We start from the raw sequence: 13,513 nt of genomic DNA on the forward strand, positions 1-13,513 counted from the left end.
TGTATTTTTAGCAATCATGTTGCTTAGAAGATCCAGGCTGTTTTGCCTTTCCTTGCTCTTTCATTCACCCACTCAGCTGCTCACCTGCTGTCAACAGAGCCTGTGACATACAGAAGGCTTTGTTTCCATATATAAATTTATTGAGCCACACTACTGTTGAAGCAATGATTCTTCAACATCAACTTGATTGTACTGTTCATGTTGTTCCGATGCCCGATTATCATCTTCCAAAGCAACTACTCTATTCCGAACTTAAAAGTGGAAAGCGTAATGCTGGTGGTCAGCAAAAGAGGTTTAAAGACTGTCTCAAGGCAAATCTAAAAAAAAAATGTAGTGTAAACACTGACGACTGGGAAACACTGGCCTGTGAGCGCTCCAATTGGAGATCAGCCTTTACCAAAGGTGTCATGGGCTTTGAAGACACTCAAACTCAGGATGCAAGGGAGAAACGTGCTAAGAGGAAGGCACGCTTGGCAAATCCACACCGTGATGAACTCCCGCCCGGAAAGCAATGTCCCCACTGTGGAAGGACGTGTGGTTCCAGAATTGGCCTCCACAGTCACTTACGGACTCATTGTTAAAACCGTGTTTATGGAAGACAATCTTACTCAGCTACAAGTGATTGCCAAAGAAGAAGAAGAAGAAGACCAGTGATGGTAGCTGCACCTGCAGCTTTACTTAAGTTGCATAAAGGCATTCTCATTTCAGCAACAGTGTAGGAATCTTGGGTCCAATGAAAATGCAATGCTGGTTCCAAGTAAATTGTGGTTTGCAAATCAGGGATATGGACTTAAGTTTGCCAGGCTCTTTATTAACCCCAAAACCATTTATTTTTATTTTTTAGTTGCTTATTGCTTTTAAATTTGCCTTGCGTTTGTCTTGTGACTCAACATTGATCTCCATCTCCGTTACATAAATTTCTTAAAAATAGAGTATTTGAAAAATGCTGAACAGCAGCGCATTCCGTCTGTTTATTTTTTAAAAAAAGAAAAACCAGTTTTGCAAACCCATACTCACTCGTTCTGATCAAGCTGTGATAATCTATGGTGAAAATCAGCAGCTGCCTCTGTGAAATTAGCCACAGCAGAAAAGAGAGGATCTGCAAATACAGAGTTGATAAGTCAATTTCCTAATTTAGAAAAGAGTAAAGCTCACAGTTCAGTGTCAGGGGGTCCCAGGCTTAAATCCTGGCCACCTCCAGTTCCAAACAAACAGGAAGCTGCCTTAAGGTGGCCGATCAGATCTAGTTCAGTATTGACTATGCTGATGAGTGGTGGTTTCAAATGTGTCATAGAGGACGGCGCTGTGGTCTAAACCACAGAGCCTGTTGGGCTTGCTGGTCAGTGGTTCGAAACATCACAATGTAGTAAGCTCCCATTGCTCTGTCCCACTCTTGCCAACCTAGGAGTTCAAAAGCACACTGGTGCAAGTAGATAAATAGGTACCACTGCAGCGGGAAGGTAAACGGCATTTCCGTGCACCCTGGCTTCCATCACGGTGTCCCATTGCACCGGAGGCGCTTTAGTCCTGCTGGCCACATGACCTGGAAAGCTGTCTGTGGACAAACGCCGACTCCCTTGGCCTGAAAGCGAGATGAGCGCCACAACCCCATAGTTGCCTTTGACTGGACATAACCATCCAGGGGTACTTTACCTTTTTACCATAGAGAATTGGGCTATCAGTGAGTATTATGTTCTATGTTCCATCTCCACTGAAGGAAGCATTACACTTCTAAATGCTAGTTGCAGAGAAATCACAGATGGACAGAGTGCTCTTGCACTCATGCCCAACTTTCAGGCTTCCCACAGGAATCTGTTCAGCCACTGTGAGAACAGGATTCTGGACTAGATGGGTCATTGGCCTGATCCAGCAGGATTGTCTTACGTTCTTGTATTAAATCACAGAAGAGTAGTTTGTTGGCTGAGCATTAGGGGGAAGTCTTGGGAGGTAAGAGAAGTTCTAAAGCCGAACCAACTTCCAAATAAAATAGGAACAACTAAAAACATTGGGGGAAATGCCATTAAAAAAACCAATGACTCATTAATAGAATTAAAGTGATTATAGATACACATATATAAACGTATAAATAACTACCATAAAAATAGCACAGTACCAGCCCTTTCATTAAAAGCAGTGAGTTTCCCAAAGTTTGTTGGAACAAGAAGGTCTTCGCCTGCTGGTGGGAGGACCACAAGGAGGGAGCCAATCTGTCTCCCCCAGGGAAGGTGTTTCAGAGTTGTTTGGGGGCAACCACCGAGAAGGCCCTCCTGCACCAAGCGTCCCAGTGAGGGTGGTGGGACCGAGAGATCTTCTGAAGATCTCAGAACCCGGGCAAGTTCACAGGAGGGAATACAGTCTTTCAAATAACAAACTACAGCTCCCAGGATGCTCTGGGGGGAGCTATGTGCTTTAAACGTGTGGGTGTGACCCATATCTGTCGCTAACAGAGACCCGTAGCAACAGGAAGCACATCTGTACGGACTTTGTACCCCTTTTGCATCAGGCTCACCAAACGATACTTGGTAGGTTCCCAGCTGTGCTTTGTGATCCTTGGCCACATTGTAGATTCCGTCGGCGTAGGTCCTCAATGCTTCTGCATAGTCTTGGCAATGGAGAGGAAGGACCTGGGAATCAGCCAGTTCGTAGACCAAGCCTGCCCGGAGGTGAGCGACGGCAAGCTGCTTCCTGAATTCGGGGTCGTAAAACCGCTCGACTAATTCAAAGGTCTCGTACGTGGTGTGGTAGAGAGGGTAGTTACTGAATTTGTCTACTTTCTGGAAAAGGAGAGCGAAGAAATGGGTCAAATGTGCCTGTCCTGCATGCTTTAGTTGAAATTCCTGCATTTAAGGCGGTGACCCTCAGGGTCCCTTCAAACTCTACAGTTCTACGATTCTAAGAAAGATGGAGACTCAATTACAGTCATACCTTGGTTCTCAAATGGCTTAGTTGCCGAACAAATCGGCTCCCAAACATCGCAAACCTTTAAGTAAGTGTTCTGGTTTGCGAATGTTTTCTGGAGCTGAACGTCCGACGCAGCTTCTTCCTGAGTGCAAGGGAGCTCCCACAGCCAATCGGAAGCTGCGCCTTGGTTTTTGAACAGTTTCGGGTTTGGAACGGACACCCAGAACGCATTAAGGTTGAGAACCACCAAGGTACCACTGTATTAAAGTTCCCCCACATCACAGGCCCAGTCCAACTCGGCTCACTGTCAGTTTGGTGAATGCAAGATCAAGCACTCAGGGGCAAACTGGGCACAGGGATATAGAGAGCTGTCTTATACAGAGTTAAACCATTGGCCCATCTGCCTTCATAATGTCTACACTGACTGTCAGCAGCACTCCAGTATTTCAGGCAGGGAGATGGAACCTGAGACCTTTTTCAAAAGCTCTGCCACTCAGCGGGGCTTATGATTTATCCCAGGTAAGTGTGCAATGGACTGCTGCTTTATTCTTTTACCTTTCTTTGCAGAAGACTGGATTGGTGCTTCCCTGTCCATTCCCCCCCCCCCCCATTGGGAGCTTTCCCAAAAATAAAAAAGGAAACCCACTTGCTGTGGTGTGTTCACAGCTGTCCAGAAATAAACAGAGGGGTGTCATCTTTCGGACAGGCTGTCCGGCTTACCCTATTCTTAGTGTACCGGGCTCTGCCGGACACGATCCCCAATCTCTGGAAGAAAGCTTCAAAATCACTGCCTGATCCGAGCTTGCTGATCCTGCCCAAAGAGAGAGGGGAAGATGTTGCTATAGTTAGATCCAGTGCTTTTTTTTCCCTAGGGGGACGCAGGGATTCGTATACCCCTAAACATTTTGTGAATCTATGTTTGGCCTTGAGGGGCAGTATTTCAATATGAGAAGGAAAATGAGAGTACCCCTAAACCTTTTTTTTTATTAAGAAAAAAAGTACTAGTTAGATCAGGCATAGGCAAACTCGGCCCTCCAGCTGTTTTTGGACTACAACTTGTTTAGTTGTGTCCGACTCTTCGTGACCCCCTGGACCAGAGAACGCCAGGCACTCCTGTCTTCCACTGCCTCCCCCAGTTTGGTCAAACTCATGCTGGTAGCTTCGAGAACACTGTCCAACCATAATTTATTATTATTATTTATTAAAATTTGTATACCACCCTTCATCCAAAGATCTCAGGGCAGCTGACAAGTGAAACATAAGATACATAAGATACAAAAATAAGATACATAATAAAACCAAAGCAAACCAATGACCCACGTCCCACAGACACATTTTAAAAGCCATAGACGAACTCCTGGTTGAAGAGAAACATTTTTTTTGCCTGGTGTAATGAAGGCACCAGGCAAACCTCCCTGGGGAGGGCATTCCACAAATAATCATTAAGGTGACTGGCTAATTAAGATGAAAATTAAAATGCAGAAACGTCTGCTGGCATAAATGGTTGTTCAAGGAACTTCTGAAAATAAAAAGCGAGGGTGCCTGACAAATCCCTGTTGGAAGAGTGTTCAGCAGCTCAGGGCTGGTGACACTAAATCAGGCATAGGCAACCTTGGCCCTCTAGATGTTTTGGGACTACAATTCCCATCATCCCTGACCACTGGTCCTGTTAGCTAGGGATCATGGGAGTTGTAGTCCCAAAACATCTGGAGAGCTGAGGTTGCCTATGCCTACACTAAATGAATGAAAGCGGGGATATGAAAGCTCTACCTGCCCTTTGTGGGGGAATTTTGATGGCACACTCATACGTGCAATTATTTAAGCAATGGATGTTCCTGCTAGGGCTGCCATACATCCAGAATTTCCCAGACTTAACCTGGATTCGGCCCTCACAACAGCATCAGGGCAGCAATCGTCCAGGAAAATCTGGACACATGGCAACCCAAGTTCATGTTGGAAGTGTAGATTTTGATGAATTCCCTTAAAAATAGCTCAGAACTTTTTTTGTGTGTGAGCCTTTGTAAAAAAAAGTTCAACAACACCCCCCCCCCCAAAAAAAAATTGGCAATCCTAGTTTATGCCAATAAACTTTTAATTAAAAATAAAAAGTAATGGGCTTGCATGTGTGGATTAAGCAAGGGATTCTCTTACCTGGGCAGAGTCTTACTTTCTGGGGATGGGTCTTTCTCAAGCCAGCTTTCATAGAGGGTTTTGCTTTCATATCCATCATCAGGGCTCACTATCTAGGGAAGGAAAACAATGGGTCTGAATATGACGATTTCAGCATTATAAGAGAGGTGCCACCTGTCCTATACGTTTAAAGCAGTATCCTTTCACTTTAAACAGCCAGTTCCCCCAAAGAACCCTGGGAAATGTAGTTTTGTTGAGGGTGCCAAGAGTTCTTAGAAAACCCCTACTCTCCCCGGAAAGCCGAAATTCTGAGTGGTTTAACAGTCAATTCCACTTCCCAGGGAACTGTGGGAACGCTGCCTCCTTTGGAAGGTTGATTCAGCATGAAACGGTCACAAAGGCAAGACCTGCGTTTGCACCTGTCCTCAGAACCATGAGGTCTAGAAACTTAATTTTTTTATTAAAAAAACCCCCTGTGATTCCTTAAGAAGCATTCCTTGCACTGAGGATCCATGCCATTGTTCACCTCAAGTGCTTCTCCGAGCCACACAAAGATAGATGAAGACTAGGAGAAGGAAAAGGTGTGGGTGGGGGCAGAGCCAGAAAAATGAGATGATTTGTACCTCTTTTGTCAGATTATACACCAATCGATTGAGAAGAGGAGTGCAGTCTACTCTTAATGTGTAGTTGCCTGGAAACCAAAGTATATATAGACATTTGTATTAATACTAATGGGACACTCTTCAAAAAATAAAATTTGACTAAAAAAATTATAATAGGCTACATCACACCAGACAGTGCCATATAGCATTAATTGAACACGAAAAACAGCGACAATTTGTTGTTGACAAAGGACAGCTGGACATATAAAGGGCCCCATTACCTTCAGTAGCTTAGGGCCTCATCAGACCTAAATCTACCTCTCTCGACATTGGCTATTCGAGTGCCGTCTCTCAGTACTGGCTATTTAAGCACCGGTATCTCTCTGAATGGGGACACAGGTGGCGCTGTGGGTTAAACTACAGAGCCTAGGACTTGCCAATCAGAAGGTCTGCTGTTTGAATCCCTGCGACAGGGTGAGCTCCCATTGCTCGGTCCCTGCTCCTGCCAATCTAGCAGTTCGAAAGCACATCAAAGTGCAAGTAGATAAATAGGTACCGCTCCAGCGGGAAGGTGAACGGCGTTTCCATGCGCTGCTCTGGTTCGCCAGAAGTGGCTTAGTCATGCTGGCCACATGACCCGGAAGCTGTACGCCGGCTCCCTGGGCCAATAAAGCGAGATGAGCGCCGCAACCCCAGAGTCGGTCACAACTGGACCTAACAGTCAGGGGTCCCTTTACCTTTACCTTTATCTCTCTGAATGTAAAAGTGGCACAGAACTGAAGATGGTCAAATGATACTCACCTTCTATAGAAGAGTCCGAGTTGATGTAAGCCACAGCCCGTGCTTGAAGAATTTTGGTATTCTCCTGCAGTTACAAAAAGATACAAGCACCGCCAGGCTGATGACTAAGTTAACTGGGTTGTTTTTCACAACAGCAACAGCAGCTGCATATAAAACGGACATCCAAGTGCAATCACATGTATGAACTGTGATAGCTATGTGCATTTATCCAGTTGCCACAGGGATAGAACAATAGAACTTTAGAGTAAAAAAACCAGACGCATTTTTACTTGGTATTGGTAAGTAAGGATATTAACAGACAGGACAACAAACTGTTTTTATATGCAATAACAGCGGCAAGAGTATTGTTGGCCCAGAAATGGAAACAAGAAGAACTACCGACGAAAGAAGAATGGCAGATGAAATTAATGGACTATGCAGAATTAGATAAGATGACAGGAAGGATTCGAAACCTGCGGGACCAGAGATTCTTAGAGGACTGAAGCAAATATTCGAACTATTTGAAAAGTGACTGTAATAAACAGAACAAAAAAAATTCCTTCCAGTAGCACCTTAAAGACCAACTAAGTTAGTTCTTGGTATGAGCTTTCGTGTGCATGCACACTTCTTCAGATACACTGAAACAGAAGTTTCCAGACCCTTCTATATAGTGAGAAGGTGGGGAGGGGTATTACTCAGAAGGGTGGTGGGAATGGGTGATTGGCAGATAGCTGAGATGAGCCTGTTGACGACTCTTAACGACTGCAATAGGTCTTACAGGAAAAAGCAAGGGGTGAAAAGGTGAAAAATGGCTTTGTCATGTATAATGAGATAAGAATCCAAGGTCTTTGTTCAGACCAGGTCTCTCCATGGTTTTAAGTTTGGTGATAAGCTGCAATTCAGCAGCTTCTCTTTCCAGTCTATTTCTGAAATTCCTTTGTAGTAAAACAGCTACTTTGAGATCTTGTATAGAATGTCCTGGGAGATTGAAGTGTTCTCCTACTCTGTTTCTCTGTCTTGTGATTCCTGATGTCCGATTTATGTCCATTTATTCTTTGGCGTAAGGTCTGGCCTGTTTGTCCAATATAGAGAGCTGAAGGACACTGTTGGCATTTGATGGCATACACAATGTTAGACGATGAGCAATTAAATAGTCCTGAGATGGTATGTGTGATGTTGTTGGGGCCAGTAATGGTGTTGTCCGGGTGTATGTGGCAGCAAAGTTGGCATCTGGGTTTATTGCAGGCTCTGGTGCCAGTGTCCGTGTTAGGTCTGGTTGTAGTATTATTGTGGGTTAGGAGTTGTTTAAGATTGGGTGGCTGTCTGTAGGCAATGAAAGGTCTTCCTCCCAGAGCTTGAGAAAGAGAACTGTCATTGTCCAGGAGAGGTTATAGATCTCTGATGATGCGTTGTACTGTTTTAACTTGGGAGCTGTATGTGATGACTAGAGGTGTTCTGTTATTTTCTTTTTTGGGTCTGTCTTGCAGCAAGTTCTCTCTGGGTATCAGTCTGGCTCTGTTGATCTGTTGTCTAACTTCATCTGCTGGGTATTTTAGTTCTAAAAAGGTTTGCTGTAGATCTCTTAGGTGAGAGTCTCTGTCTGTAGAATTGGAACAGATGCGGCTGTAACGTAGTGCCTGGCTATATACAATGGACTGTTTGGTATGTTTGGGATGGTAGCTAGAGGCATGTAGATATGTTTGTCGGTGAGTTGGTTTACGGTATAAGGTGGTGTCTATGCGCCCATCCTGTATTTTTATAGTAGTGTCCAAAAAATGTATTTCTTGCATAGATTGATTCATTGTTAGGTTGATTGTGGGGTGAAAATCATTGAATTTCTGGTGGAAGGTGTCCAGGGTCTGTTGACCATGTGTCCAGATGATAAAAATATCGTCAATGTATCGCAGGTACAAGAGAGGTTTGAGTGGGTAGGAGTTTAGGAAACGTTGTTCTAAATCTGCCATGAAGATGTTGGCATACTGTGGGACCATGCGGGTGCCCATTGCTGTGCCGCTGATCTGAAGGAACAGGTCATCACCGAATTTGAAGTTGTTGTGGGTAAGGACAAATTGGCAGAGTTTGGTGGCAAAGTCCGCTGTGGTTTTATCTGAAATGGTGTTCCTTATAGCTTGTAAACCATCGTTGTGTGGGATGTTGGTATACAGAGATTCCACATCCATAGTAGCTAGTATAGTATTGTTGGGAAGATTATTTAGAGATTGTATTTTCCTCAGAAAATCTGTGGTGTCACGTACATAGCTGGGAGCACTGATGGCATATGGTTTCAGAACAGAGTCCATATAAGCGGAGACACCCACTGTAATAGTGCCAATACCTGAAATGATGGGGCGTCCTGGATTTCCTGGTTTGTGTATTTTAGGCAGAAGATAGAAAGTTCCTGGTCGAGATTCTGTTGGTGTGTTAGTGAGGATCTGTTCTTGGATGTGTGGGGGTAGCTCCTTAACAATCTTGTTCAGCTCTTTTTTGTATTCTTGTGTGGGGTCTGAGTCCAATTTTATGTAAAAGGCGGTATTGGAAAGTTGTCTGTGAGCCTCCTGAATGTAGTCAGTTTTGTTCATGATGACGACAGCTCCACCTTTGTCCGCTTCTTTAATTATAATGTCTGGGTTGTTTCTGAGAAGGAATTTTTTTTGTTTTGACTATGGCAGACCAACACGGCTACCTATCTGTAACTGTAATAAACAGATTATGCTAGTAGGACTACAAGACGTTTTGTAAGGAGGATTTTGTGAAATATTGCAGAGAAGATTATGAAGAGAGTTATTAGTTAAGATAATTAAAAGTAATAGTGAAATTAAGAAATGTAAATTAAGTGAAAAAGATTGGAAAATTCTCAGATGTGATTGATAGAAGTAAAAAAAATGGTATAAGCTATGAAATTATGTTAAATGATTGATGAAAATGATATGTCATACACACACACACACACACACACACACACACTTTAGAGTTCGAAGGGACCCCAAGGGTCATCTAGTCCAACCCCCTTGCAATGCAGGAATCACAGCTAAAGCATCCCGGACAGATGGCCACCCAACCTCTGTTTAAAAACCTCCAAGGAAGGAGATATAGAAATAATTATTTAGTTATTTTATTTTATTTTATTTTATTTTATTTTATTTTATTTTATTTTATTTTATTTTATTTTATTTTATTTTATTTTTATTTATTTATTTATACATACATACATACATACATACATACATACATACATACCCCGTCCATCTGGCTGAGCTTCCCCAGCCACTCTGGGCTGCTCCAAATCAAGTGTTAAAAACAATACAGCATTAAATATTAAAAACTTCCCTAAACAGGGCTGCCTCCAGATGTCTTTTAAAGATAAGATAGCTGCTTATTTCCTTGACATCTGAAGGGAGGGCGTTCCACAGGGCGGGTGCCACTACTGAGAAGGCCCTCTGCGTGGTTCCCTGTAACCTCACTTCTCTCAATGAGGGAACAGCCAGAATGCCCTCAGGGCTGGATCTCAGTTTCCGGGCTGAACGATTGGGGAGGAGATGCTCCTTTAATTAATGATAATAATAATCACCACATAGAGCAGGATTGGGGGCAGAGTGAAATGAAGTCAATAGAAGGGGGGCTCCCCCATGGGGTCATCCCATCACTGCTAATGCAGACCCCCAAATCTGCTAATAATCCATGTTGTAAAAGATGTTTGTGCTGTTTGTGGGAAAACTCAGGGCCCCTCCAGACCAGTGTATTTTTGCTGTCTGGAGAGGCACATTGCAATCAATGACTAGGTTAGATCCTTAACTTCCATGGGTCTGTTCTGAGGGAAAAAATAGAGAGTTCCTGCAAGTCTCAGCAAAATATTCTGGAACCGGTTAACCACTTACCTCTGCCCATTCGGTGGAACCCAACAGCCCGAATTCTTCTGCATCCCAGCTGGCAAAAATTATTGTTCTCCTAGGCTTCCAACCTGTTGGCATTGAAAAGGTCATCATCTCTCTGGATGATTCAACTTATAACAAGGCTGAGGAATTTGTGGGTTTCCAGCTGGATTGGACTACAACTCCCATCAGCCTCAGCTAGCATGGCCAATGGCCAGGGAGGATAGGAGTTGTAGTCTAGCAACAGCTGGAGGACCAAAGATTTCCCATGCCTGCTTTTTAAACACAGCCCCAGGGCAGTTAAAAACCATGCTCCAGTAACCTCTATAAAATAAGGATGTGTTTCTGATTGCCTTAGTTTGGGATCAGGATTTTGTTTTATTTGTTGCTTTTCATTCCATCTGCCGGCAATTATATTCCTTAAGTAAAGGACCAAGCAGCCTTACAACCTCTTTATATAAAAAAAGCAAAATTTTCAACTCGCACTCTGATCAACAAGAGCAATCAAAATTGAAAAGGCAATGCCATTAAAAAAATTGAATCAGGTTTTAGAAATGCTTTTGAAACATGATGATGATGATAAGACTAATACAGTGGTACCTCGGGTTAAGTACTTAATTCATTCTGGAGGTCCGTTCTTAACCTGAAACTGTTCTTAATCTGAAGCACCACTTTAGCTAATGGGGCCTCCTGCTGCTGCTGCACAGCCGGAGCACGATTTTTGTTCTCATCCTGCCTGAAGCAAAGTTCTTAACCCGAGGTACTATTTCTGGGTTAGCAGAATCTGTAACCTGAAGCGTATTTAACCTGAAGCGTATGTAACCCAAGGTACCACTGTAAGCATCTTTCAGGAAACTGTTCCACTAAAGAAATTCTCACACCCCATGGAAGTGCACATGAAACTTAAGTGTTGGGACCCAAATCATCTCCAGATCTTAGGACTTAGGAAGAAATACTTTGTGAGCTCAGAATGGACTTTAGGGTCTAAACCAGCTTCCCCAACCTGGTGACATACACTAGTGGCCAATATTGTGAAAACGTTTCGGGGAAAGTGTATTTCTGAGGTTTGATGGCTCATAACACCTAATTGGCTTTCTAAACACTCGTGCTCATTGGCTACATTCAAATGAAGAAAAGTTACTGCATATCAACCTAAGCAAGCTGTGCTTCCTTTTTCTGGTTATTTGGCTATAACTTTTAATAGAATACAGATAACTGAACAAACTTCATTGCATTACATTCCTCATTAAATTATCTTTCCATTGATAAAGAATTTTATGGTATTACTCCCAAAATAAAATGGTGTTATGAGCCATCAAACCTCAGAAATGCACTTTTTCCAAAAGGTTTCCACAATTTTGGCTACTAGTGTATATTGTTGGACTACAACTCCCATAATTCATGTCCCCCTGGCCATTCTGGAAGGGACTGATGGTAGCTGAAGTCCAACAACTTCTAGAGGGGAAAGCTGCCTTAGGCAATCCTGTACCCATTAAACTTTATGAAAGTTGTGCTAGACTTGCCAAGACTTATTTCTAGGAACAGGATATTGCTGTAAAGTGAATCACTATTACGATGAATTGGGTCTAGAAACAGATAGCCTGGTCAGCATGCTTCATGTTTTATTTTCTAATTGTGCAGTTCATTACCTTTCTTCACCAACTTGCCAAAACTCCGAGCCACTTCTTGAAGGACGGCTGCCCCAGTGGTTGGGTCGATGCCGCCAAAGACCCAAGAATCTCTGTGGCCTCCCAAAATTATATATCTATCTAGGGAGGGGGAACAAAAACAAAACAAAAATATAAGAGAGAAACATTACAAAGAACTGGATCTAACTCAAAATATACTGTATTTTTTGCTCTATAAGACTCACTTTTTCCCTCCTAAAAAGTAAGGGGAGATGTGTGTGCGTCTTATGGAGCAAATGCAGGCTGCGCAGCTATCACAGAAGCCAGAACAGCAAGAGGGATTGCTGCTTTCACTGTGCAGCGATCCCTCTTGCTCTTCTGGCTTCTGAGATTCAAAATATTTTTTTTCTTGTTTTACTCCTCCAAAAACTAGGTGCGTCTTGTGGTCTGGTGCGTCTTATAGAGCTAAAAATATGGTACTTGGCAGATGTTTCTTTCCTTATTCAGATTAGACTCCCCCCCCCCCAAAGGGGCTAGTGGGGTGGGAGAAAAATAGAATTTTTTAGAGGAAGAATAAGAGCAAACCCAATTAATTCCATTCAGCGATGCTGCAAAAAGTGCTTTTTCAGAGTCTCAAATTCCGGTTACCTCTGAAGCTTCTGCAAAAGAAATGACGGCAAAGCACTAACAGGCTCAAAACCAGGGTTGAGCCAAAGTGATCTACGAAGGATTGGCTTTGCTAGCTGTGTTTGCAGCTCCCCACAGTGGCGGTGGCAGGGGTAAGGCTCAGGGGGCAGAATCCTGGAGCCCCACTCAGCAGAATGAACTTCCAAAAAGCAGAAGGATCTGGGATCTGGCAGAAGCTCCTGCTGCAGTCCAGGAAGGAGCGATATTTATTTACTCATCTCCCCCATTCTAACAGCAGCCCCTTCTACCATCTCTTCTGCTGCTCTGCAGGGTCCCTACAAACTCTTCCAAGCAGGGTTACCAAGGGGCTGTATAAATCAGCAGGACAGAAGGAACCCCAATATCTGCAAATAGCTTTATGGGGCCTGAGCTTGCTCTACCATGTAAAAAACAACAACAACTCCATCTCAAGGAGGGACAAGATGGCAAAATGGGCCTCTGGGTGGACCTTTCACTCTATTGTTGTTGTTTAGTCATGTCCGACTCTTCGTGACCCCATGGACCAGAGCACACCAGGCACTCCTGTCTTCCACTGCCTCCCGCAGTTTGGTCAAACTCATGCTGGTTTTTTCGAGAACACTGTCCAACCATCTCGTCCTCTATCGTCCCCTTCTCCTTGTGCCCTCCATCTTGCCCAACATCAGGGTCTTTTCCAAGGAGTCTTCTCTTCTCATGAGGTAGCCAAAGTATTGGATCCTCAGCTTCAGGATCTGTCCTTCCAGTGAGCACTCAGGGCTGATTTCCTTCAGAATGGATAGGTTTGATCTTCTTGCAGTCCATGGAACTCTCAAGAGTCTCCTCCAGCACCATAATACAAAAGCATCCATTCTTTTGCGATCAGCCTTCTTTATGGTCCAGCTCTCACTTCCATACATCACTACTGGGAAAACCATGGCTTTAACTATACGGACCTTTG

General features: G+C 43.6%; 1 protein-coding gene across 1 annotated transcript in view; it reads right to left on the reverse strand.

Annotated features, from left to right (window-relative positions):
• Positions 1 to 13,513, reverse strand: part of NAALAD2 (N-acetylated alpha-linked acidic dipeptidase 2) — a 38,426-nt gene that overhangs the window by 3,024 nt on the left and 21,889 nt on the right. The window contains exons 10-17 of the mRNA XM_083736597.1: positions 11,932 to 12,051; positions 10,289 to 10,371; positions 6,435 to 6,498; positions 5,655 to 5,722; positions 5,053 to 5,144; positions 3,622 to 3,712; positions 2,510 to 2,774; positions 1,018 to 1,099 (exon numbers count right to left, since the gene is read on the reverse strand). Of these exons, the coding sequence (XP_083592723.1) occupies positions 1,018 to 1,099; positions 2,510 to 2,774; positions 3,622 to 3,712; positions 5,053 to 5,144; positions 5,655 to 5,722; positions 6,435 to 6,498; positions 10,289 to 10,371; positions 11,932 to 12,051 (865 nt within the window). The remainder of the gene's footprint in view (positions 1 to 1,017; positions 1,100 to 2,509; positions 2,775 to 3,621; positions 3,713 to 5,052; positions 5,145 to 5,654; positions 5,723 to 6,434; positions 6,499 to 10,288; positions 10,372 to 11,931; positions 12,052 to 13,513) is intronic.

This window comes from Podarcis gaigeae (genome assembly GCF_964106915.1).
Source record: "Podarcis gaigeae genome assembly, chromosome: 4".
Lineage (NCBI taxonomy): Eukaryota > Metazoa > Chordata > Lepidosauria > Squamata > Lacertidae > Podarcis > Podarcis gaigeae.